Here is a 26,794-nt window from a genome sequence, read left to right as displayed (position 1 = left end):
AATTTACTGCCCCATCCACAACCAGGAGGAAATATTCTAACTGACTTCCCTGTCCTCAAAGATGTCAGTGCCCAAGCCAATAAGGAGGGAATATGCTAATTGACTACCCCGCTCTCAAAGATGGTTGCGCCCACAGCCACAAGATGGCGGCACCCAGTCCCCTCAGCCCCACCAGGACAGCAGGCTCGGCAAGGCTGGGCCTGCCCCTGGCGGGCCTGGTTGCTCCATGCACCTACCTCCAGAGTCCACCAGTTCGCTCAGCCCCCCAGCCACCCAGGGCCGGCCCAAGGCACAAGACAAGCCTCAGATGGCAGCTGCCCAGCTGATACCCGATATGCAGGCAAGCCTCGGATGGCGGCTGCCCAGCCACCCAGGGCCACCTGAGGCTCAGGTAACCAGAGCCAGCCGAGACTTGCGCTGCTGGCAGTGGCAGCAGCAGAGGTGTGATGGAGCATCGCCTTCCCCTGATTGCCGGGTTGCCTCCCGCCCCTGAGGGCTCCCGGACTGTGAGAGGGGGCAGTCCTGGCTGAGGGACCCCTGTCCAGTGCATGAATTTTCATGCATTTTCATGCACCAGGTCTCTAGTATATAAAAAAATTCAAACTCCCTATCCTTAGAAAGCCCTGAATGATCTGCCGTCAACTTCTATGGCATCATCACCTCCCACTTTCTCTTCTGCAAAAATGTTTCAGTCACATGGCCTTCTTTGAGTTTCTCTATAACCAATATGGAAACATGCTCTCACCTTAAGGCTTTTGTACTCCAATTGTTTCCCTTGGGAAACTCTTCACATAGATCAGGGTTTCCCAATCTGGACACTGATATTTTGGGCCATACAATTCTTTTTCTGGATATCTGTGTTTAGTGTCTCTGGCTAGGTGCTGGTACTACTCCCCACCTAGTTATAACACCCCAAAAATGTCTCCAGACATTGCCAAATTTCCCCGGATGCAGCAAAATCATCCCCAATTGAGAACTACATCAAATGGGTGGCTCTCCTCTTTAATCCATTCAGCAAATATCCACAGAGTTCCTCCTATGTGCCTCACACCCATTTAGGTGCTGGAGCGCTACACTGTACAAACAAGCCAGACAAGAATGTCTGCTTAATAGACTTTGCATTTAAAGAAAGAGATAACCAATCAATAAATCAATCAAACTCAGATCCAACTGGATAGCAGAATTTGTTGAATGAACTGAAAAATATAGTGAATAAATAGACTAACGGGAGAGAGTCTAAATTTACAGCGAATGCTTCTTTCAGTGGCGCTCTTATCCAACAAGAGAGAAAGGCAGAACCCCCTCGGATTTATTACTTGGGATCTGATTCTTATCCCCAGGCTGCTTGTTTTCAAATGGTCTAATGTTATTTAAACAGAATTATCTCTTTCAGGCCACATACTGAATCAACAATCTCTTTTTATCTCAGAATGTTATGTCACCTAAGAGGGGATCTACTTTAATCCACATGTTCAATCCACATAGGACGTCTTTAGTTCGCAAGACCTGAAAGGCCATAGTATTGCTGAGTGGATTATTTCCTCGAATCCATTACTGGCATTATAGAGCTATTTGGTTTTTGCCTTTATGTCCCAACTTCTAGAAAGAACAAAATTATAGCTTTCAAAAAGAGCCATTTTTTTTTACTGTACTAACTTCAGTTGGCATTTTCTTTAACACCAGATACCACACTTTGCCTGCCTAGACGAATGCCTTTTGAGTAGGGTGAGAAAGGTCCACCAGGGACACCAATGGGAAAGAAACCAGGTTCTAAAGAATTCTTCAAAGAAGGCAGGTGGAGAAACCGATCTGGGCATTTCTGAGTGGCCTAGCCAGAAAACCTCTCAAACAATGCCCTTCTTTTAAAAACCTCACCGAGATAGAGATGCTATTTGATAGAATTTTACATGCAGATATTTTTTTGTTATAATTCTACAAATAAATTTAAGTCAATAAAATACAAAAGTTGCAATGATTTGACTGAGAACAAATGATCTGTTCAGAATAATCAGAGCCACCATGGGTCCCCGATACTGTCCTCAGGTGAAGTGCCAATGCAGTGACCTTCAGTGTAATGGAATGTCACTCTAGCTGAAACAGTGTGTGACTCAAATGGTTGCCAACTGGGATGCAGGCACTGTGTTTTCCCCTTTCCAATAACTACGAGGCTATAAAAGGTATTGCTTTATCCTTCACAGAAACTTTACTCAGTGCCTTTGCTTCCAATAAGGGCAAAAAACTGTATAAATTGTCCACTTACACTATATGGCTGATTTGAGAAGAAGAAATAAATAATTTCCTTAGGTAGCTAATCAGTTTATTACATGGATGGACTGCTTGCTGTCTGCAGAGAATTTTAGGCAAACTGTTTTGTTCTGCAAAATTGGATCAAGTGTCGCTTTGTGTGTGTGTGTGTGTGTGTGTGTGTGTGTGTGCGTGCGTGCGCGCGCACACATGCACACGCGCGTGTTGAAGGATAGTTTCTAATGTAACTTTAACATCTAATTACTTCACATTTCCAGAGTACCAGACCATAAAATGGTGTAAATTCATACAGGCAAAATAATCTAACCTGTAAAATAATTTTATGCTTTTAAAAGTGGTGACCTTTACTGACTCACATTGTTTCTTAAAAAGTGAGACTGACTTTAAACAGGTAGGAAAACAATTTATTGATACCTAAACTATCCAAACCAAAGACTATTTATTTTTCCTACTTTTAAAAGTTTATCATTTTTGCCCTGGCTTGTGTTGCTCAGTGATTATAGCATTGGCCCATGCACTGAAGGGTCAGAGGCTCAATTCCCGGTCAATGACATGTACCTGGGTTGCAGGTTTAATCCTCAGCAGGGACGGCAACCACATGGGAGGCAACCAATCAATGTGTCTGTCTCACATTGCTGTTTCTCTCTTCTCCCCGTCCCTTCTACTCTCTCTAAAAATCAATGGGAAAAATATCCTCGGGTGAGGATTAACAATAAAAAAGTTTATCATTTTTACTCTTTTGAAAGTAAAAAACACTTTTTTGAACTTTGCCAAGCTATTATTTTATTCTCTGTCTACATGCCCTAGAATTAATTCACTCACAACAACATTGAAGCCAGCACTTAGGAACTGAGCTCAGACCTCACTTGGCTGTAGTCTTAGATATTCAGAATAGGTGCTTGCTGATGTGTGCACACGTACACACACACACACACACACACTCACTCACAATTTTCCTGGAACCAATTAGGAGACCTGACTTGGGGTGGTGAACACACACTACAGATGATGTGTAGTAGAGTTGTGCACCTGAAACCTGTATAATTTTGTTAACCATGGTCACCCCAATAAATTCAATGGAAAAGAAAATAAAAGTTAAATGAAAACTGATCTGATTAAATAGAGGAGAAAAGTTTCAATTTACAAGAAGACTTGGTAAATATTGCAGGGGCTATACAAATAATAATATATGCAAAACTTCTCTTCAAATAATTATTCTAAGGTATCATTATGAAATCATCTAATAATGGAATAAAGGTCATACTTATCTTTCCCTACCCTGACCAAAAACAGTGTACATAGTGTATGACTCCATGAGACTTACACCTTTATTTGCCTCATTAAAAAAAAAAAAGCTGCCAAACAACTAAGCCATTGTTCTTGTCTAACTTCTGAGGTGGCATGAAAACCACATTCCTGGGCACCACATAATCATCAGTCTGACCCCCCAAGAACCATTAAGTCAAATTTATTTACCCCCAGAGGGCAACACACTATTGTATCCTCTCCACTCTCTAGCCACCTAGGAACAATGGGGAGTAATTGCAACTGTCATGGGCAGTCAGCAGGAAAGGCAACCCAGCGCAATTTCCTCAGTCTTCTGCCAAACCTGATCCAGCACCTAATCACATGCCCCCGACAGAAGAAAGATCTACGGCTGCTTTTAAAACGCATCAGAAAACAGCTTTTTGAACAGAACCAGAGGACAATCACCAAACTTGCGCTCCAAATGCAAAGCTTAAAAAACTCAAAATTAAAGACAGAAACTTCTTTTGTGAGTGCACCACAGCTCCCTGAACTAACCCCACAGGCAGGCCTGAAAGGACTGCGAAGCCTCGTCCCTCTGAGCTTCTCATCACTGCTGTGGCTGCTTTTAAGTCTGACTTGTGAGGAAAACAAGGGAGGGAAGCATGTTTGTCCTCCAATGGAACACAATCACAAGGTTTGGGGCCCGAGGGCTTCTCTGTGCTATTCTCAGTTATTACCTGGGTCAGAGGAGAATAAAGAACCTGGGAGAATCACAAGTCCTTTATCTCAGGCGCAAATGGGTTAAAATGCAACAAAGTAATATAAAGGCTATGCTGCCTCAGAAAAAGACACTATTTTGTTCTCTTCAAACTTTGTTTTGAGCTCTTTAAGGCATATTATTATTTGTTTAAATCAGGTTCCATGATAAATTTTGTTGCTTAGCACCCATTCATTCTCTCGTCACCCATGCGCACCTTGCCATAACCTGAATGTACCTAAACTCCAAGTATATGATGAAAAGTGAAATACTCAAAGATTTTCTGGAAGTTTCAAGTTACTGAGATGTTAGTGGCTTGTGGGTCAAACATTTGAGAAGACTGATCTACGCTTCGCCTTCCTCCTGGATGCTCTGAGGTGGAGCCTCAAGAGAGACAATGGCCTCTCATTGGAAGAACACATGTGCATGAGCACATATGCAAAAAGTTGTTTATGCCCATATTTCTACATGCATATTAATGTACATAGATATTCAGTCCCCATCACAAGGTATACAGAGTAGTATATAACACTATTTTAATGTTGATGAATCAGTACTTTTTTCGAAAAAATTATCCTTTAGAACTCAGAACCAAAAGTGTCCTACTAGCAACAAACAGAAAATCATAGATTGCATACTATGATTTGAGAAAACACACTTTTAAATTAATTTGAAAGGATCATGTGACCATAGTTTTATATAAACTTTAATATTCTCCCCTTGTTATTAGTATAAGTTTATTAAGATATGAATATTCAGCCTGGCTGGTGTGGGTCAGTGGTTGAGCATCGACACATGAACAAGGAGGTCACGGGTTCAATCCCCAGTCAGGGCACATGCCTGGGTTGTGGGCTCAATTCTCAGTAGTGGGTGTACAGGAGGCAGACAATTGATGTTTCTCTCTCATAGATGTTTTCATCTCTCTATCCCTCTCCTTCCCTCTCATTCTCAAAAAAAATCAATTAAAAATAGATATGAATATTCAGTATTATCTGAAGCCCATTTAGGATTTTTCTCTTAGTTGTATGTAATTTATGACTCAAAAAAAAGACCACACAAAACACCAAAACATTGCCCTTATTAGTACAAAGCAACTTTCTTTTAAATTTTCCCCATTAATCATTCTGGTTTCAAATGTAGATTATGTACATCCATACTTCTAATATGTAATCACTTCAATATATGCAGCTTTTAACTCTGCTTTAGATATTCCTATTAAAGAAGTAAATCACATATCTTTTAATGATGAAAACCAAAGCCTTCTAAAGATACAGCAAGGTTATTTTAATAAAACAACACACCACTTATCCCATAACGTACAAACAAAGAGAAAATAAGAACCCTGATATATTTTGGATCTCAATAATTGCAAACATATTACCTTTTATTTCACCAAAGTTCCCTGATCCCATTGCAAGAAGCTTGTCTTTCCAGTCCTTTGAGAGTAGCTTTTCAATACTGGGGGTTTCTAAGTAGAGAAGAAAAAAAAATATAAGCAAATCAACATGACTATCTTTACAATGGAGCTCATTAAAACCCTATCTGCTAAAAATAAGGCCGTCCCTATCCCAGCCCCAGTTCATAATGACTTCATCAACAAACTGATAACAGGGGAGGAAAAAAAGAATGTGTTTTGTCACCTGCTGTTTCAAAATCATTAGCTTTTTCCTCTTGCAGAACAAAGCCCTTCTAATTCTTTATGACAATGGGTACATATAAACCTGCAGTTCATTGTTTTTCAATTTGGTGGATAAATTCCTGCTATAATGGGTGCTTGTCAATTTCAGGGTGTTAGTCTGCAGTCAAAAAAATAATTATGTTGATAAAATGCAGAGTAAAAAAAAGGCAAAGAATTAGCTCTTAAATCTGCTACATGTAATTATATCCCTCTGTGTGTTTACAATTACATCCACTTTATAATATGTGTTTAACATCGTGCGGTGGTAAGCACACTGTGGAAAGATTTGCTGCGAACATTAAAAAAAAGTTGGTACAAAGGAAGCTTTACAAAGATTGCAAAATCTAGAGAAGTGAGTAATGCCTTTCATGGACACTTATTATTTACTTATTTCAGATTGGTGTCACACTCGTTTTAAAATGCCCTGTATTGGGACAGGGCGCACATATTTTAGAGAGCGAAGTTATGCTTTCCTCTGGTATGTGTTTCTACATACCACATGGTTTTGACCTCTCCTTTTGTGTCTGGATTTTAATGCATAAGTAAATATAAATGCTAATAAAGTCCCCAAACATGAAACTCCGTTCCAAACAATGTAATTGTATGTTCTTGTCAGCATTTAGATGGGTACACAATGACAATGGCTTTCAATCCCGCGATTAGCACTGCATTCAGTTAGAAAATGGAGTGTACTGAAAGATAAGTGTCCCAGTATGTGCCATCTAAATAACAATATCCACACTTATTATCTAGATCTAAGAGGTACACTGCCATTCTGCCTATTGGTGTATATGTGTATTTGTGTTTGTGCAGACTGTTGTCTACCCCCTACTAGCAGCATAAAGGGAGTACACGTTAACTTATCAAAGGGACCATCTGGCCTAGAGACCATAAGATTATTAGAAACTGGTTAATTTTCCCCACATCAAATCCATTTTAAGGTACCTTCATCCTCCTCTTTAGCTAATGCTACCTACTTTTTTAAAGGCCGTGATCTTATAGCCCTCAGCTGTATCACAAAGCCTGTGTAGAGTTTTCTTTTTTTTTTAATACTTTTATTGATTTCAGAGAGGAAGGGAGAGGGAGAAAGAGATAGAAACATGAAACATCAATGATGAGAGAGCAACATTGATTGGCCGCCTCCTGCATGCCCCACACAGGGAATCTAGCCTACAACCCGGGCACATGCCCTGATCAGGGATCGAACTGTGACCTTCTGGTTCATAGGTCGACGCTCAACCATTGAGCCATGCCATCAGGCTTGGGTGGAGTTTTCAACCAAGTGAAGGTGAAATTTTCTTTGGAATAACTGTAACAATCTGGAATGCTTTGTTTTCAGATGTCAAAAAATTGTGAAAAGTAAAATGGTGAAAAATGTCTAAAGTATTACTGCTTTTTATAGTCAGTATGTATGGTGAAAATTATATACATGTATACACATATATTATATATCAAAACTATTGTGTGCATATTTACCTATAGAATGTGTGAAAGTACTTATTTTCCTTTGTAACAGAAGATATTTCCATTTTTTTTCACATTTAAGAAAAAGATCCTAAAGAATTTACTTTTTCTTAAAATACCCTTTTTATGAAGTGGTAATGACAATTATAGGAGCAATAAAATGGATTAAATATACTCTTACTGTATTCAATATTTCTGCTTATTGAGGCTTGAAAGGTAACTTTAAATACTTCTGCAAAGATTTCCACTGTTTCTCCATTCCCAGTAAACACTTCATGAGTGAAATTATTTGTTAAACCTTATCAGAGTAGGTCAAACAAACACCACTGTTTCTTTTTTCTAGCACTCCACAAAAATTCTTGAGACGCATGTAAACAGGGCACAGCCAATATGGTATTTGCAATAGAGTACTGTCAGTCATTAAAAGCTAACAAACCTTTGCAAAGCAGGAATGCAGCAATAGAAATCCATTGTGCACTAACAATAGGCTCCTGAACCTCCCGGCACCAAAAGCAGACCATTTTACTTTTAAGGCTATTGTCTGCAAAGTCCATGACAAAGCTTTTCCCCTGCAGCTAGACAAAATATTCACTGTAGTGTGCTCATAAAGAAACAGAAGTCTTCTGTCTAAGTTGCAGAGTTAAAGAAACAGCCACCAGATTTCTGAAACCTGCAGAACATTCCTGGCCTCTTTATTAACTTGCATAAAGATATGTCTCATATATAGAGCCGCTTTATTTTCAAGTACCTAACTTTTAAGGTGGACTACAGAAAAATGAATAACTTCTTTAAGGCCAAGTAATGTGAAAGATGCAACATCGGAAACACATCTAACTCCTGGTTGTCACGTCTGTGGCTGAATAATGACACTCATATTTGCAAATGGATGAGATATATACTTTAAATTCAGTATAAATTTAAATAAACAATTATTGAGCAGCCTATGTGCCAGGAACTATGCTAGATGCTTTTACCTCTATTCTCTCACTTAATCATAGCCAATACATGAAGACTCAGGTTGTGTTATTATATACATTTTACAGATTTCAAAAAGAAAATGACTTGTCTGAGGTTTCACAAAATGTAAAGGGCAGAATTGAGTCTTGAACTAAGTTTTGTTTTGTTTTTCCCTATAAATTCCTAACTTGCTTGTCAACAATTAAATCGTGAAGACAGCCACTGTATTGAGGGCCAAACGCTAAGTCATGTATATCAGGTCCTTTGCATAGGGTATTTTCAACTTCTCACACTAATCTTCTGAATTAGATTTTGGTACATCTATTTTATGATCTAAGAAGTCAAAGTTTAGGGAACTATCACTACCTGCCCAATATGGAGTTAGTTCAATCTCAAAGTCTTATTTGCTCTTTCTATTACGAACACATTACTTCATTTCACCTGCCAAACAAGTGTGAATAGGATGGAAAACTATTGTAATTGTGGGAATATGAAGGGAGTCTCCCCAGAATGCACCACCCTGGCCAGCATATTATTTCCAGCTGAAAACAGTGAAAGCCTAACAAACTCAAGAGATGTCTTTTTTTCTTTTCTTTTCTTTTTTTTAGAGAGAGAGAGAAAGGGAGAAGGAGAGAGAGAAACATCAATGATGAGAGAGAATCACTGATTGGCTGCCTCCTGCATGCACCACACTGAGGATGGAGCCCACAATCCAAGCATGTGCCCTGGCCTGGAATCAAACTGGTGACCTCTTGTCTCATGGGTTGACATTGGCAGGGCAAGAGTTGTTGTTTTTTATTGTGTGTGTGTGTTGTTGTGTGTGTGTGTGTGTGTGTGTGTGTGTGTGTGTATGTGGTTTTTGTTTTGTTTACCTCCCCTTACCTGCCTAAAAGATTTAGATAGAAAACCTGCTACAAGAAGGGCACTCAAGCATGGTCATCTCAACACGTATGATAAGTGTGGCAGATGTGAAGGATTCAAGCAAAAATCTGTTCACTAGGTTCCCCTTTGTCTCTAGGTGGCCTTGCAAGAATTTGTTTTTACCAAATGTTTGCTCTTTCTCATCTACTGGTACCTGTGAATTGCTTACCTCCCTCTCCTTTGTCCCAAATGACATTTTGCCTCACTGCCCTTGGAATTTTCATGCTATGTGAATTCCCCATGCATACATATTAAAACTTTATTTTCTTCTGTTAATCTGCTATATGCCATCTGAATTACTCAACCAGCCAGAGGAACTAAAGAGGTGCGGGGAAAATTTCCTGCCCCAACATTATTAACTCCATTGGATGGATGAAGTAAAAACTTGAAAGGATAAACTGCATTCCCTGGATGACATGTATCTATAAGCAGTATGGTGGGATTAAAAGCCTATATTTCCTACAGTTCTCTTTATGTTCTCAATACAGCCCCACAGTATGACTTTGAACTCTACAATTCCGGACAATTTAAGGAACACCTATGACCATTTGGTAGAGATATACAACAAAGTGAAAATGTATTCATACAGTGAAAGACTATTAGGCTAGGCTATAAGTCAAACAATTTGGGTTCTCACCAAGACAGACACTGGCTAGCTCAGAGGGACCAAAAGCACATCATTTTACCCAGTTGCCTCTCTATCTGAATTGCCGTGAATCACAGAGCTTAAAACAAACAAATCTAGTATTCTACCAACTACAACTGTTTCAATTTGTTTCCAGTGGTAGTTCATGAAAGAGTGGTAAGAAATGATCTCACAATAATAAGCACAATAGGTGGACATGTACAGATGACTGAAATTTCTCTAAAAATGGTAAAGATTCTATAGAATATTCATAATGAGAAATGTAAAAGACCCAATGGCAACATCCCAATATTTATAATACACCTGTTCATTAATGTGTGAATACGAGAAAAGTGAAAGTTGACACAATTTGAAAAATTTATTATGTAAGTGCTGCTGCTTCCGTGTTTTGGAGTAAAAGAGATAGTATTAAATATTCCATTTCTGAAATGCAATGTATTTTTAAAAATATATATTGAACTGTGTTTTCTACGATGAGTGAGGAATGTTTGTGTGCTTAATTATTTCCAAATGTTCAAATTCTGGATTTCCCATTATTTTCATGTTAAGATATATCATAATTTTAATGCAAAAACTTAAAGATTTCCCTGGTCTTTACTTCTTCCAAGCATTGGGGTATCACAGTTGATTAGAAAATAAAAACTAGGGCTCCCTATTTTAAAATAAGTGTGAGGACTAATACTTGGTATTATTTGCATGACATTTCATTTGCAGACTGGTGTCAGATGCAAACAAAATTGTGTCAATGGTAAAAGTTATCATAATATCCATTTTATATATGAGAAAATTAAAGTCCAAAAGATACTTTGCCTGACATCACCTGGAGAGAAATACAAAACCAGGTACTCTTAATTCAAGGATCTGTCTCTTTAAAGGAAAGGCAAATCTGTATTTACGGTAAAAGAGAAAATAAAATGAATGGTAATAAATAAACTGTGAGATAAATTAGAGATATATAAAAAATGTCCATATCAGCATATTAATATTGATATGACTCTAAGTGGATTACTTTTGTCCTTTTTTGCCAACTGGGCTCTTTCGATATGTTTGCTTGCTTTTCCTCCTCACCCTTGCCTCTTTTGCTCACATATGCTTCTTCACATCAATGACTATAGCAATCCCCACCAGCGAATGGCCCCCCCAACTGTGCCAGCCATTGTTACAACAGCATCCTGCCTCTTTAGGGCCCGTTCATTCCCTATCACTCTCACTCCTTTTTCCCTTCAGTGCCAAACACTCTTAAGACCGACTCCCTCATCTGGAACAATGAGACCTAGAGACTCATGCCAACATATTGTAATTCTCCAACAAGCTGCCAGTGCCAAGAATTAAACCACATTTGCTCCAGTGCAGTAGCTTTACACACAAGCTCAGGTTTTCGCTTTGTGTTTATGTAGGTTTTTCCCCTTAATCTCCCTTGAGCGGCAGTGGCAGAGCTCATTGAAAAATCAAACAAGCAAAAAATATGTATGTATAATATTTGACTTTTTAAACAAAGTCCCAGGAGTTAGGTCATACCAAATCTACCACTGTTTATATTTTAATTTTGTAGCTTAGACTAAGCTGTGTTATTTCTGACATGTGATAGGGTGCATGGTCAGGAATGGGAGTTGTCTTTTGAAAGGAACAACACTATGGTTTAACTTCAAAATCTACCAGTATCTTCTTTGAAGTCAAGAAGTAAAAGCAGATGTAAATTATTCATGTCATAGAATCAGAATTTTAAATCTGAGAAGATTTTTAGATATCATTTAGATAATAATCATTTCATAAAAGTGATTTACTAAGGCATATATGGGACATAACTAGAACAAATTGTTTGGTTACTAAAACAAACAAAGTAAGCATTCCATTATCATGTAAATCTAATTAACATTAAACATATTTACATTTCTTTTATATAAGATTTAGATCTTCTTATGTGCTAATGGACTATCAATCTGTAAGTGAGTAATGGATTATACAATATTATTTAAATATTTGGCCAAGCAAATTAGTGTTAAGAGAGGACTGTTTTGCTCAATACAACTTGGTAATAGCTGGTTTAGAACAAACGCTTCATTTTATAGACTGAAATTATAAATTAAGGTTAAAACTTTCCTAAGATCAAAAATCTATTAATGATAAAGGCAGAACTTGCAGCCTAACTCCTAATATACTGCTCTTTTCAATAAACCACACACAACAAGTTCCTTTAATAGAGTCAAACTTTCAAAAATGAAATGTTAGTTCAGTTTTATTCACCTCATCTAGTTTTAGACAAGAGTAATATGATAGGTGGTCTGCATCCTTAATCTCTGTTAGAATTAGGTAATGTTAACTCAATATTCTTCCCTTAGAAGCTTTCACTAGCTGGACCCCCAAAACTGAAAAATAAATGCAAGTTAGTGTACGTGGCCAAATACATTTTTCTTCAAAAAGCTAATTACAATTCAATAGGTTGATATTTAATTATTAAATAACTGAAATTTTTTTCTGAGGGAGAGACTGAGCCAAATCTGGAAATCATATATCAGTAAGATTTTAATTCATGTTGACAATAGCTGCCTGTCCAGAAACCATTTTGAGCAAATATTAAGCAATGCAATGGAAGTTGTGTAAAAACTTTTACATATCTGGGAAGTTATTTGTGCAATGAAGACCAGAAGGCCTTGGAACAGTCCCATTAGCCAAGCACTACAGCTAGTCTGCCACTGGAAATGTCAAGTTCTTCTAGGAAATGTTAAAAAATAACACATACCACAACACACAACAGAAACACATCTGAAATTCCAAAGCATTAGGCTTTCAATAAGCCTCAGTTTTATATGCCATTATCCTGAAGTGAATGAAGTTCTAGAAATACTTTTAGTAGTGCCAGAAAAAAAAAGTTGTCTGGCCTGCTGATACAGGTTTTGAAATCTTTAATATGGAATATGTTTTTGGATTCTTGCAATATCTAAATCATTACTCACAGGCTTAATTTTTACCCTTGCATAAAATGAAATACTACATACCTATTCTTTTATACCTAATTTTGTACCACAGTTTAGAAGACTACCACATAATTAAATATGCCATAATCAATGTGTATAATTGTTACATATCAACAACTTTGAATAACCTTGGAAGTACTCCTCATAAGATGGATCTATACTTTCTACACAAAAATTTCCATGAACAGTTAGACTTAGGAAACTCTCATAGTTTTATCTACTCCATTACTCAGAAAATAAATGTACTTTCTTGCACACTCTACACTACTCTGGTTTGTTCTTGTTTGAAATATTAGATTCCAGAAAAAATAACATAAGCAATTTGAGAGCAGCATTTCAAAAAGCAATTGCATAGAGATATTGCCCTGTACAAAATATTTCATGTTTTGCTACTAAATATAAAAAATAACAATTTAATGTCATACTAGTATTGGGACCTTTGGCAAGTAATTTAACCACTCTGCTTCAACTTACTCATCTCTAAAGGGAAGCATAACGCATTTATCTCAAAGGATTTTTTTAAAAGAATTAAATGAGTTAATTTATATAAAGTGCTTAAAACAATGCTAGGCACACAGCGACACACACACACACACACACACACACACACACACACACACAAAATGCTGACTAATAGTACAACTACAACTTGGTGCACAACACCCAAGAGAACTCTTTCAAAAATCAAATGAAAGAAATATATATGTTTCACTTTGCCCATCACTAAAACTACTGAGAAATCAAAAGCCTCATCCAAGGATATTAGTTCCATGAATCCTATACATTTTTATGATAATGACCCATGTCCCTTAGTTTCATTTCTTATCTATGATGGTTAATGAATTTTTCAGTTGGTTCATATCAATAAAGATGAGATAGAAAAAGATGTAGTAGTATTAGGGACATGAAAAGTTGTCATTTGCATTAGGTTAAAGTATGATTTGTCCCAAAACAACACAGACATGCAAATATATTCAACTAATCTTTGCCTGATTTTTGTTTTTTAATTCTTACCCAAAGACATGTTTTTTATTATTGGAGAGAGAGAGAGAGAGAGAGAGAGAGAGAGAGAGAGAGAGAGAGAGAGAGAACAGAGAGAGAGAGAGAGAGAGAGAGAGAGAGAGAGAGAGAAAGAAACTTCGGTGCACCCTGACCTGGGATCAAACCCACTATCCTTCGGTGAATAGGATGGCACCCTAACCAACTGGCCACACCAGCAAGGGCCTTTGCCTGATTTTTTTTTTTTGGCAATTGTCTTTCTAACTTTTCAAAGGTTCTATTAGGTCCTCAACAATGGCTAAAGCTTTTAAGTCAGTGATGTTGACAAGAGAAAGGGAACAACAAATAGCTTTGTAGTGCTCTTTACCCAGGGTCACTCAGCCAACGGTAATAGTTATTATTTGTATTTATTAGCACAGTAGCCCTGTCCTCTATCATCCTAACTCACCCCAACCCCCATGACAGAAAAAGCATTTTAACTTTTAATAAAAATGGGAGCGTGTAGCACTCCCATGTAAAGATCTTTCAGTAAAGTGCACAGCTAATGAATACTGTCCATTTGTATCGAATAATTTATGATGTTAGCAAAGTGTGGGTGGGGAAATGTGAATTAAGTTCTTGCCATTAGTTACAATGAGAGGGTTTAGAGTGGAGAGTAGGAGGAAGCAAAGGAGTGAGCAAGGCAAGAGGGGTATAATAGAAAGCAGAAGCAATTTAATGGAAAGAGAATTCAGAGGAAGATGTTCATAATGTATAAAAAATTGTCAACTTAAGGAAGTGAAAATATTTCTCATAAACTATTTTCATAACTAATTTTACTGTCATCAATCAAATAACCAACTTTCTCAGAGACAAATTATAATAAACCTGTTATTTTCCATTTAATTTTATTTGAAATAGTATTTTCTCAACTATTAGAGAGATAGAGCAAGAAAGAAATATAGAAGACAATCTCTAAGAACTAAATTATAGCAAAAGGTATAAGAAGATAAGGAATATATTTTTAAAGTCTTAATTTCACAAGACAAATACATAAACAAATAGGAAAAGTTTAAGATAGCTGAAGCATATCATAGCTTAGTAAAGATGAGGCTGAGACTGCACAGTTCTAAGCACATTATATATGCCTACTGATATGTTTAAGAAAAAAATTGCCTAAATATTTGAATTTTAAATGAAACAATTGTCCCTTTAAAAAAAGTCTATCAACATAATCATCCACTTAATTAGATAGCTAGACAATGCTGAACAGGAAAATTAATGATCATATTTGCACAATTTTGTTGTTTAAAATTGTGAAAGTGGGTAGTAGAGATGATAAAGAAGATACAAAAAGCATAGAAATAGAAAACCACTTAACATACATTAGAATAAGAATTCCAATACTTTAAAAATATGACAGAATGTTTTACCACTGGAAGTGAGAATTAAAGCGCATACAGCCTGATGCTAAACCACTACACATCCTGAATCTTCTCTATCACAACATATGTGAAAACAAATCACAATCTCAGCTTGCCAGATGCCTGAAAAGATATGAACAATAAAAACTGACATGATTCATATGATAAGTCAGAGATTGTGAGATTGTGATATGCAGGTAGTTGAACAGTTGAGCTGAAAAGCTACTTATAATTCAAATTATATTTTTATGTTCAATACATAACATCAGATTTTACAATTAAGAAAAAAAATCCTCTGATTTGCTTAAAATCATATATCTAAATTTGCACATATTCTTCTCAACCAAAGTAGTCCATCTGCCTTAACAACTTGTTATATTTCTCATAACCTTTTATGGATTTTTGGATCGTGTCATTTTTAGAGTAATTTTAGATGAGAAAATACAATAGTTTTTTGGGGGTGTTTTTTTTTGGCTAAAAAGGCATTTAATGTTCACAAGCTTAGACACAATCTAGGCAACAACGAAATCTATAGCCATGTGTTAGCTATAATATGCTGTGACCCCCAAAAGTCAGAACAGCAAAAAACAAAAATCCTGTAAAAATTCTCTTGAAAAATCATTTTTATTTAGGAACAAGTGAAAGAAAATAAAAAGGAAGCAAAAGAAAAAGAAAAGTCTGAATAAATAAAAAAGAGAAAGCATATACCACCAGAGACTTACAACCCTTAAGGTTAAAGACAGTGGGTATAAAATTGGGCATGCACAATCTATTGGTATACTCATTTAATTTCCGAGTTGAATGAATATATAAAACTGTTATCTTTACTTTTAGTGTCATGTATAGATACTGCTATTTTCTTTATTTTGTACGATCTACTCAAATGCACGCACACACAAAAGATTGGGAGACATCAGACGCTATATACTCAATGTATCTAACAATTATCGATTAAGCCACTACTGTGGCACTATGATAGGCACAGAAGCATGGCCTCTGTACTTCAAATAACTCACCATCTCATGGGATGATGGACAGACTAACAGGGACCAGACACTAAACCTTTGAGTCAAATCACTAGTGTCACTGAATTGCTGTCCTATTGTTTCATTCTTTGAAGTAAAAGTAAAGAGAGCAACATCTTACTTGAATTATTATAGTGAATAAATATGTTGATAGATTGTTTGTAAAAGCTACTATCATAGTATGTCCATAAAGAGTTATAAAATAGTCTTCTGCTTATCAATCCAACCTGTTATAAAAAAATTCCAAAAATAGGACCAATTAACAATATTGTCCATAGTTAGAAAAATAATATGAATCAAATCATACTAGCAATATAAAGTTAAATTAAAAGGTATTTTTCTTAGGATGGGGCATATTAACAAGAGCAAAACATAAGTGGACCCCAGTCCAGCTATAGTTAATATTATTCAGGAAGATTCCTTAAAAGGCGAATTTCTAGGACCACTGGAGAGTCCAGATCTTTATGTCTTGGTTGAATCCCAGGAATCTGCACTTTTCCAAGACCTACAGTAATTTTTGGTTGAATAAACATGGATTCAGGATATAAAAATATGCATAAAAACATTTTATTAAATCTTCAGAAATTTAAGTTGAAAATGTTTTCCCTTTTTTTTTCGAAATATGCTTTATTGATTTTTAGATAAAGAGGAAGGGAGAGAGAGATAGAAACAACAATGATGAGAAAGAATCATTGATCGGCTGCCTCCTGCACACCTTCACAGTGGGATTGAGCTGCTTCCCGGGCATGTGCCCTGACCGGGAATAGAACCTGGAATCTCTTGGTTCAAGGGACAATGCTCAACCACTGAGCGACACCAGCCGGGCTGAAAACATTTTTTTTTTAACTGAACAAGATCTGAAGTAGAATGGACTAAATTCTTAGAAAGGTAAAAGAATTTTACTTATACCACAGAGCCACTTAAGTGATAATTTAAACATTATCAACTAAAAAATATTCAAATACTTTTCTATTTTACAGCTCAGTGAAATTAGTATATCAAATTTTTAAAACTCACAACAAAATGCAATAAGAAACTACCAGGCATTCATTATATTTTATTTATTAAAAATAAAAAAATTACTACTGGAGAATTGTCAACACAAATTTTGTTTAAAAATCTCTAATAAAGGAACACAAACAAAAGTAGAAAGACATAATGTACCATATGACATTATGGTACAATGTCATGTACCATACACATAAAAGAGGTACACATGATTATGTAAATGGAAAATAGAAAAAAAAAAGAAACTCATGAGATGCCAGCCAAATGCCAAGGACATTTCTTTGAATGGTTGAGAACTGAGATGGAGAAGATGTCAAATTAATGTTATAAATAATTTGGTATATCAGAGAAGAATGAATGGGATAATACCCTTATCATTCATTTAAAGGAACGGCAGGACAACAAATTACTAACCTTAGAAAGGGGTTTAATGGTAAAAGATAAAATATTCTATATACCTTGAGTATAATTAACATGCAGCACAGCAATCATTTGTCATTATATATTAATCCTCACAGGAGGATATGTTTTCTATAGAGGAGAGACAAACATCAATGTGAGAGAGAACATTGATTGGTTGCCTTCTGTAGGTGTCCCAACCAGGTATGGGACCCAAAACCTAGGTATGTGCCCTGACCAGGAATCACACCTTCAGTCTTTTGGTGCGCAGGTTCATACTCCAACCAGCCAAGACACCTAGACTTGGCTCTTTCGATATTCTTAAAAACGGCAGTCAATAACATCTATAGAATTATGTCTGAAGTAACTGAGAGGAAAACATGATACACCAACATTTGAAGGGATAAAGAAATATCCAGGAATAGAAGAAAGATTTTAAAAAAGAGAGATCTGTTGACTAGTCCTTCTTTCTCCTGTGCTTAGCTTTCCAGAAGTAATGATTGAACACTTTTACTCTCCTATATGTAATCAATGATAGAGCTGTATATCACATAAATCTTTCTCATTCGCATATACATATATTTAGTATAATTAACATACAATATGTATTAATAATTTGAACTCATCTCATTAGAAATGTATCTGAGGCAAAAACATGAGTCAGGGTGGGAAGGGCTCAAGGGATGTTCACCATACTATGATGAGTATTCCATGCTTTCTCAATCATTCACTGATTTAAAAGAATAACATTTTTTAAAAAGGTAAAAAAATCTTGTTTAAAATAGCCTAGGGATTTGGGTGGGGTATAGTGAAATATTAGCAGTTAAAAAATTATGATAAAAGTCAGTATTTCATAAGAAATCCAGTAAAATGACAAACCATCCAATGTTCTGTCCCCGGGGTCAGCGATAAGCTTATGCAAACTTGGGAATGGTCTTTCAAAAGCCACAGAGCTCTGGGTTCCACATGCTAGAAATTCAAGTGTTTACACCTCTGAAAAACTTCCCCGAGGCATATTAAAGCCCCAGGAACCTGCTATCTCAGTTCCCACAGAGGCACAGAGTATGCTGAACCCCACTGAGTCTCGGTTGTAGGACATTAGCTCCCCCACCCCAAATGAACGCTGGGATGAATACTGAAGAGGGTATCAAAAACACTTCACTGACTTCAACTACTTGGAAAAATCTCAGACTTCTTCCAGGAAGAAAATTCCGATAAAACAGTGTTAACAATTATGATAAATTAGAAACATATATTTAATCATTCTGATAAAAGTATTCTAATGATAGGGGTTGAATCCTCAATTAAATAACAAGCATTCCAAATAAATCATTCCAAGTATAGTAGCTGCCTATACTCTTAGATTGCAAAAAATTGGTAAACTAAACTTGTAAATCATTGCAATGAATTTGTAATCAGCAAAACTGACCTTTAAAGATGCATTACCTACTTAAAGATATGTTTTTGAAATTAAAAGTAAAAGAGTTCCATTTCTGATGAGAGAAAGGAAAACATCATGCTTCCATGGTCGCACCAAAGAACAAGAGAGAAATTACTTGTTTAATGAAGGGATTAAATGATTTACGCAGGAATTTCTGAAATTTATAAATTCCATTCGATCCATGACCTAACAGGTTTTCCTAATATACCGTTGGTGTCAATTTATTTTTTTCAGTCCATAATTCTAGATGTAAAACTTGGCTTATTTATTTCTCTCTCTTTTCTTCTCGGCAAATTGTTCCAAGCTTACAGCACAGCACCCTCAAAACGATAAAGCAGCAAAGCCAAATCTCAAAACACGAGAGGAGTTCTGTGCCAGGCGAAGCTGTATAAAAACTAAAATCCAACACCTTTAAAAGATACTTGATTTGAGTTTAATTGAAACTCTTGTTTTCATACATATCTCAGCATTTCTGGTTTTGTTGTGACACATAAAGTGCCTAAAAAATAATGATCAGTGAGGGTTCACAGCATGGAGGGGGGAAAATAATAGGAAAAAAAAAGTTTATTCCACGCTATTTGAATTACATTTAGGTAGTTCTCTATGGGACTACCACCAAATCCTTTAAGCCCACCAGCCTCTTACCTACATTAAATTAATGAGGCATCGCGAGCATTCATTCTTTACCAGCAGCTCCAGGCTCTCCAGTTGGACACCTACAATTTACTAAATTACAAACAGTGACCTTGGAGAGACATTGGTCTGTTACATTCAATATTGTATTATACTATAATCTAGGTAAATATTTGGGAGATTAAAATGATAAGATATACGTTGAATTATATTTTCTGGGGTTAATAGGGGCAGCCTACAATTCTGTGATCTTCTCTTTACCCATACAAGCTCCTATTTTCCCACCAGGAAGTAAAGGCCTCCAGTGTTCAGCATTATAAAATACAATACTTAAGAACGATCCAATACTAAGAGGTCTCTATTATGCCATGATACTGCCTCCACACAATACTTTTATTAAGCCTCAAATACATTAAGCTTGATGATAATCAATTTTTTTTATAATACCACCTTCTTACTAATGCTTATAACACTTGGCTCCCAGGGATGTACTATAATGAGATGGCCGGCTGTATTTTCCATTAAAGGCCTCTGTTGGAGTTTCTATAGTGCTTTTTCTCATATATTTCAAGTTAAAGGCTCCCAGTATTTTTATGTTTGCCTCACAATAGCCAGTCCCTTTTCAATGATTAATTTTTCTATTCAAAAACAATTTGCTTCTTTATCCTTTGTCCTGTCACGGTTTCAGAACAACCGCTTTCCTTTGCCCTTATCCATTGCCTGTGAAACTTACCTCCTCCCCTCCCTCCCCCGCTACCTCCTAGACTCCAAATTCTTTTTAGTGACATATAGTCCAAAATATTTAGGAGCTCCTCCCAGCAGGAGGCTACTCAATTAACAAAAACAAAGCCCTGAATGATCAAGGCAATAGCTGAGCCAAGAAGTACTGTAGCCATTTATATTATATGACCTCAGCAGTCTCTTGATTGAATTGCAACCCTGCATTAAATCAAACATTATGTGTTGTGTGTGTGACTTTATAAATGCTGGGTGTGTTGGGGGGTGGAATCAGGGAGGGGAGATTCTAAAAAATTCAGATTCAGAAGAAAAATTCTCCATTCAGAATCTATTCGGTGTTTTCTTTCTTAACGTGCTCTTTACTTTGGGTTGGAACTTAGATGCATTTTGTGAAACCCTCTGAACTGGTACTCCTCAGTATGTTTAAACAACAGAAATAATGGAAGCATAATTGATTGCAGCTGGGAACTGTCACCCTATCAGCAAGCAGCACCTAACTGGCAAATACTACACGCTTGTTACAGATGCCTTTATGAATTGGGCACTGTATGAGGACTGGGCATTCTTTCTACCACACACTCAAATCAAAATCTTCGCTGATTTATTTCTCAAATTTTACTAGACTAGAAACAGTAAGTGGTTAGTCTGTTGGCCTCTCTCCAGTATGTTTGGGCAGAGAAGGTGGGGTACTTGTTTCATAAAGTGAAATACATAACAGATTTATAAACATGCTATATCTTTCCTTCGTGGAGGAGATACTGAGTGAACACAATCTTCACTGTGCATGAACTTTGATAGGAGAAAAGACGGGGGTGGGGGAGTTAAAATACCTTATTCAGAAGCCCATTTTTGTGAATCCAATTACCAAAAATTTCTCCATACGTATCATATTCTAATCAGGGCCTACCAGGGTTCAATTCTTATCCAAAAGCAGGCTTTTATATCGCTCTTTAAGTTTATTTATTTAAGTCAGACTTTCCCCAAAAAGGAGCAAAAAAAAAAAAAGAACAGAAAGAAAAAAACTAATAATTCCACATTAAGTTACTAAGAGAAAAGCTACAGTAAGTCCCTTTTCCTATTTTCTTATATTTGTGTAGCTGTTAGACATTTTGCAAAGGAGGGGAGTACCAGCCAGCCTTTCACAACAAAAGACCCACTGTCACCGAGCCAGTCCCAGACATGGTGGAAACCAGCCCACAGGAAAAGGCCTGGCTCCAATGTTAGGCCCCGGCCGAGTACAGTCACTATATTCACTCAAATTGGCAACAGGTCTCAGTGTTCCTGGCTTTGAGCTGTGAACAAGGGTCGGGATTGAATAACCAATTATACAACCGCTGACTGAGTTTATCCAAGGTTTGCAAACTGCTATAATAGCCCAGTATTCAACCAACTGTTTTATCCTTTTCCAGATATAGTGTCATATCTCCCCTTGTGCTCCATTTACATGTCACTTTATTACATACATCCATTAAGAAGGTTAATACAGTGTCATACTCAATGCCTAAACGCTGCCTTACAGAAGTTCTGCTTCTCTCGGGGCATTTCATATAGACACCTTTCTCTGTCTTTCACTTTCTCTCTGCAAGTGAAACCAAGTTTCTGTCAAGACTACAGAACAGTGGATGAAAGAACAGTAGCCAAATGTCAACAGTTTCAAAAATACTCCTTATACTAATAGGCTGTTTTAACCCACTTTGGTATATTAAAAATGTGAAAATTCTGAAGTTTGGCAGTTCAGACTAGCACCCAAATTTGAGAGGCACATATAAATTTAGCCAAATGTGTGCCTCCCCCTTTGCCAAAATGGACATCTCTCTCAAAGTTCAAGAAGACCTAGGATTCTTTTCCAGCATATTAGCATGCTTGCCCTTGTACAAAGTGGTTTCAATATAAATTTAAAAAAAAGAATTTCTAGTCATTTTCCTAAATCTCTACAAAATGAAATTCCTGAATAAGTACCTTCCAACTCAATAAATAGGATAACAGCAATGGTAGGATTATCAAGAAGTTATAAAGAAGGTGTTGGTTTTTATTTTTTATGCCTTAATCTTAGGCCTTCCATTTTTACTCTAGTTTGGTATTTAGTGGTGTTTCACACAGTGTAATCTTATCTTCACCACTAAGGCTTTTTATCTGTGAAGTCACTAATACAGAGTCCTTCTAGAATTCTAAGCAAGAGCCACTGGATTATATGAAAGGCAAATCAACATTTAATAACAAAGCTGACTAAAAATAAGAATAACTGATATTTTGCAAAATTATTTGCAGCTTTAAATATTTGAAGGTCTTTTATAAAAAAATCTGTAATTAAAAGTAGAGAAGTTCCCTCTAAATCCACAATGAAAACTTGTTATAGAGTTATGAATTGTAATAATAATAGCCAAGCAAGAGTAATACTAATAAGTACTAACTGATGTGATGCTTAAGTGGCGTTAACTTTACATGCTTTACATATAACTTTTTTTTAACTCATGCAAAATCCTACTTGTAGTTGTTAAGAACAAGGACTTTGTAGTCAGTCTTTCTCCTTCGTTTACAAGCTTAGGCATCTTGTAAAATTACCGAACCTCCTGTGCTTCAGTATCCTCATCTATAAAATTAGTACAACCTAATATGCCTACCCTATAGGCTATTGGGGCAATTAATGACTTTCACTAAGTGCCTCAATACAGTGTTTTTAGATGTTCATCATCTTTACTCTCCTCATCATCATGATCACCTCCATCTTTGTACATAATTTACTACTCAAATAACCAAATGTCAAATAATTCAGTGAGTAACAGAGCTCAAAACAATCTTTTGCTTCTTCAAGCAAATCAGTACCTGCAAGAATTTTACATGTTTGGGAAGTTTATTAATAATAACATCAGTCTTCGTTTAGTGAACAGCTATGTTTAACTATTTGCAAAGCAAATGTAGCAGAAAGACTATTCTAATAGAGAGTTCTAATCTTATTTCTGAACTCAGGAGTGTGATTCAAACACTCAACATTCTGAATTCTACCTTTAAGTCATTATTAATTCTAGCTAAAAGTGTTGCGCATGATTATTTTGGTTATTATACCTAAACGCATAAACACCTCTAATTTGTTATCTCTCAGCTGTGACTAGAAATAATTTGTTCACCAAATCAATGGTAGTATGGAAAAGAGGAACAGAAGCTATTCTGAAAAACAAAACTATAAATTGTAACTACAAAGACTCTGTGTAGTCCCTTCACTGTTCACAGTTCATTCACTAAGTTAGAACATGTCGCTGATCTTTTTTTGTGTGTGATTTTTTTTTCCTTATTGATTAAGGTATTACATATGTGTCGCTGATCTTTTCAAAAGGAAAAAAAAACAGCTGAGTTTTTTACATTTTATCAAGTTTGGGCGACACAAATATGCCAGCTATGAAAACCAATGTGAAACCTAAATTTCATATAAAACATTAAAATGTTAATGAGAATCCAGTGGAATAAGCCTGACATTTGCAGGCAGGTAGCTGAAAAAAATCAGTTTTAGTTCCATTATTTTATCAAAGGTAGTGTAGCATAGGGAGAAGAACACTCTTGAGTCAGAATTAGATTTGGATCTTGGTTCTGTTCTTTACTCACCAGTGGCCTTAGCCAAGCTATTCAACACTTTTAGTTTGTTCATTTTTAAAAAGCGAAATTTTGATGCCGGACTGCCTTATAGGGAGAAAGACAGAGACACAGACACAGAGACCATAACAGTGCCTAACACACTAAGGGCATACTAGAGGATAGATGTATGCTTTCAGCATCTCATCATCCTCGTCATCTTCATCAACATCATCATGTACCTTTTTATTGCCATTGTGAATATATACCTGGAAGCAGAACAATTGTCTTGTTAAGCGGTATTCTAGAAAAATGACTCCAAGTAGTTAACTGTGGATTTCAATATATGTTTTCTAAAGCAAATTGTTGCTTTAATCTCGGCCATATAACTGGACAATGGTAGAAAAAAGGAGAAAAAAAACTTCACTTTTCCACATATTTTAACTATAATCATTAATGGAATTAGCCAGAATATTTATCTAAGAAGTTTTGTTCGATTTTGGAGTAATATGAAAGACTGGGTTTGAAAAATAATTGTTATATTTTTTCTTTCTTTCTCTCAAAATTTTAAAATCATGGCAAATTATTAATGTTTCACTACTATTATAATTCTACTCTGATAGTATAAACACAGGAAAGAGAAAAAGTAAAGGTGGATAAGAATACTTCATCCTAAAAAAAAAAAAAAAAGCAATTCCACATTGAGAAGTCCTCTATTACACTCACTCTTGTTCTTTAGGTCATGTTATCTGAAGAAAAAAATTAATGCTGGAAAATTATACCAACTAAGTGGAGAACTTTGAATAAAGAAGGATTATACAATCTATTTAACTTCTGAAAAATAAATGTTTCTGGGATACATCTTTAATCTGAATCCATGGTTTTGTAGGAAGAGTTTCCCATGATACTCTTTTAAAATATGCAAATTCCAGTTATCTATCTCCTTTTGTGTGCATGAAAAATAGAATTTACCTGATTACAAATTCTGCACCTGTAATAGCTATGAAAACCCTGTATAACTTTACAAATAATAAAAATTACAAGATCAAAGATACAAATTTGTAACTCCAAATCAATTAAATAAATGTTCTAAGTATCATGATGAAATCATTAATATTTGACTTCATAGTACTGCAGTTTATGTAATTATCTTATTTAATTTTTAAAACAACCTTAAGAGGAAGGTACTATAATGATCATCTATTTTACAGAGGGAATTGAGGCCTAGAAATGTGCCTATTTCTCAAGGACACACAGCTAGTGAGGAAATATGCCAGGATTCACACTCATAACTGTTTGATTTCAAAGTTTTCTCTCTTAACCAGTAATCCACTACCTCAACAAGCCCACTGATAGTAACGGTGACATATTTAAAATAGAACTGATTGCATAAAATACAATACCAACCTGAGCTCTTGCTGATAATGATTTCTTATTCTTAAGACTATCCCTGATTGTTTTGGATGAAAATAAAATATAAATCTCTTACCAAAGCCCATACACAATTTCTCCAGCCATTTTCTACTATGTTTCCCATCATGCACTAGCCACTTTATACTTCTCCAACTAGCTAAGTCCACCCTCACTTATGTTTATTTCCTACTAAAACATAAGCTTTAGGAGAACGGGGAACCTATCTGTCTTGTTCGCTAACTGAAGCCTGGCATATATCAGACACACTAAACACTATTTATTGAATGAATGAGTGAGTATATGGATTTCTGCCAAACTTGTGGATTCTTTGTGCTTTAAGATGACTCAAGGTTAACTCACCTAAATTCAACTACATTTGTCATTCCAAATCTAAATTTAGATTCGTAATTACATCTAAATTTAAAATCTAAGTTTTAAATCTACATTTATAATTATACCTAAACTCAAGTTCATTTGTGAAAAAATAAGTTAAAAACTAACAATTTAAGTAGGGCAGATGACTCTGTTCATCTTTGCCATCAATAAATTGCACCAAGTTGATACATGACATATATGCTTGCGACTGCTGTTCCCTCAGTTGGTCTCAGTTCCTGTGTGCCTCCCCAAATCTGAGCATCTCACTCTGTCGGTATAAATACACATACTTTTCATTCAATATGAAACTCAAGTCCACAACTTCATGCAAGGTTCAACTAATGAAATAGCAATAGGGTGCAATGCTTTGTTGGACTAACCAAGTGATAACGGTGACATGGTCTCTAATGTGGCAAGTTCCTGAGTTATAACCAAGTGTGATTCTGTCCTCCCCACTGAATTTAGAATCTAAACACAGTTTAAATGTAAAACTCCTATATTGGTGTCTCATAAAAGATTAGTTAAGTATTGCATTTTTACTTAACTACGCACATACAGGTGAGAATATCCCTTATCCTATGATCTTTTAAAACATCATGTGGATTAAGAATTGAGAAGAGGAATGACTAGTGTTCATTATATAACAGATATCTAGTCTATGCCCACCATATGCTAGTGACTATGCTCTGCTCTGTAGCTACAAAGAGGAACATACTTCCTGACCTAACAGTTCTGCCAATCAGACACATAAATTATCACTGTACCAGAAGCCAGGGGAAGTATACTTAGGATGCTATGGAATACATAATGAGGTTGTGTAGCTCAGGGAAGGAAGGTCATGAATGTAAGAAGGTCTACGAAGGAGAAATGGGTTAATGAGCCAAG

General features: G+C 36.0%; 1 protein-coding gene across 1 annotated transcript in view; it reads right to left on the bottom strand.

Annotated features, from left to right (window-relative positions):
- SOX5 (SRY-box 5) overlaps positions 1-26,794 on the bottom strand; it is a 393,207-nt gene that overhangs the window by 211,226 nt on the left and 155,187 nt on the right. The window contains exon 5 of the mRNA XM_006090652.3: positions 5,652-5,738. Coding sequence (XP_006090714.1) covers positions 5,652-5,738 — 87 coding nt within the window. The remainder of the gene's footprint in view (positions 1-5,651; positions 5,739-26,794) is intronic.

The sequence above is a fragment of the Myotis lucifugus genome, unplaced genomic scaffold (genome assembly GCF_000147115.1).
Source record: "Myotis lucifugus unplaced genomic scaffold, Myoluc2.0 scaffold_78, whole genome shotgun sequence".
NCBI lineage: Eukaryota > Metazoa > Chordata > Mammalia > Chiroptera > Vespertilionidae > Myotis > Myotis lucifugus.
This window is presented reverse-complemented; position numbering and strand designations above follow the sequence as displayed.